We start from the raw sequence: 990 nt of genomic DNA, 5'->3' as shown, positions 1-990 counted from the left end.
GAAATCCCGTTTGAGTGCTTCCATCATCTGTAACATTTTCACTTTAGTCGTGTCTTTCCACTCGTTATGTTCCAGTTGCATTTGATGCATTTGTTGCTGAAGTTGCAGCGCTCTATTGCGTTGTTTCTCGACTTCTTCCGCCAGCTTCTTCTCCTTGTCGGCAGTGGCTTCTAACGCCACTTTTAGTCGCTGTTTGTCGTTGTCAGCTTCAAGTTGGAAGCGCTGACGCTCTTCGTCCAGCGCAGACTGTAAATACGCCGCTCGCTCCCGCTTCATCTTCTCGCGTTCATCGTCTTGAATGGCTCTACGTAACTTGTCGTCTTCTTCCAACAACGCGCTCTTCGCAGCCACCTCGGCCTCTTCCTCAACCAGTTTCTCTTCACAGAACTTGAGCTCCTCTTTCAGACGCGATAGCTCGTCACGGTCGGTGATTAACAGAGACTTGCGAGACTCGATCTGCTCCATTAAGTGCTGTTTCTCACGCGGAGTCTCGGTTTTCATCTGCGTGAACGCTTGTACACCTTGCTGCAACTTACTTTTGTTCTCCACGTAACTTTGCTTCCGCACACGCATCTCCTTGGAGAGCTGTACTTTTTTCTGTCGTAAGACTTTAATCTTCTTCATAATGTCCATCTTCTCTTGTTTAACAGTCTGCATGAAGCCCAAGATCTTCTTCTCATTAGCAAGAGAGTTCTGTCTCTCCTGTTCGTATAGTTCCGTGAGTCGTTGCTTCTCTTCCCACGACTGTTGCTTCGCGCGTTCAAGGTTAGCGATAGTCTCCTCCATCTGCCCCATCATCTCCGGGTTGCCACTTGAAGCCGACGTAGGACGCGCCACCATTTGGCGTAACTTTTCGATTTCTTCTCGTAACTCTCGGATGATCTTCTCGTTGATATCTTCGTTCTTCTTGGTCGCGTTCTTAATAGACTTGGCTCGGTTGGCATACACTAAAGTGCCCAAACTCTCTTCAAAGTTATAATCTGCTGGCGA

The 990-nt window shown here is 48.1% G+C and overlaps 1 protein-coding gene across 1 annotated transcript in view; it reads right to left on the bottom strand.

Moving 5' to 3' along the window:
* The window catches only part of PITG_19456 (protein kinase, putative), a gene marked incomplete at both ends in the record, with an annotated part of 2,099 nt that extends 1,259 nt beyond the window's left edge, over positions 1-840 (bottom strand). Inside the window, one exon of the mRNA XM_002996938.1 lies at positions 43-840. Within this exon, the coding sequence (XP_002996984.1) occupies positions 43-840 (798 nt within the window). The remainder of the gene's footprint in view (positions 1-42) is intronic.
* Between the last annotated feature and the right edge of the window lie 150 nt (positions 841-990).

The sequence above is a fragment of the Phytophthora infestans genome, genomic scaffold (genome assembly GCF_000142945.1).
Source record: "Phytophthora infestans T30-4 supercont1.96 genomic scaffold, whole genome shotgun sequence".
NCBI classification, from domain to species: domain Eukaryota; phylum Oomycota; class Peronosporomycetes; order Peronosporales; family Peronosporaceae; genus Phytophthora; species Phytophthora infestans.
Note: the sequence above shows the minus strand (reverse complement) of the source record. Positions and strands in the feature narration are given on the sequence as shown.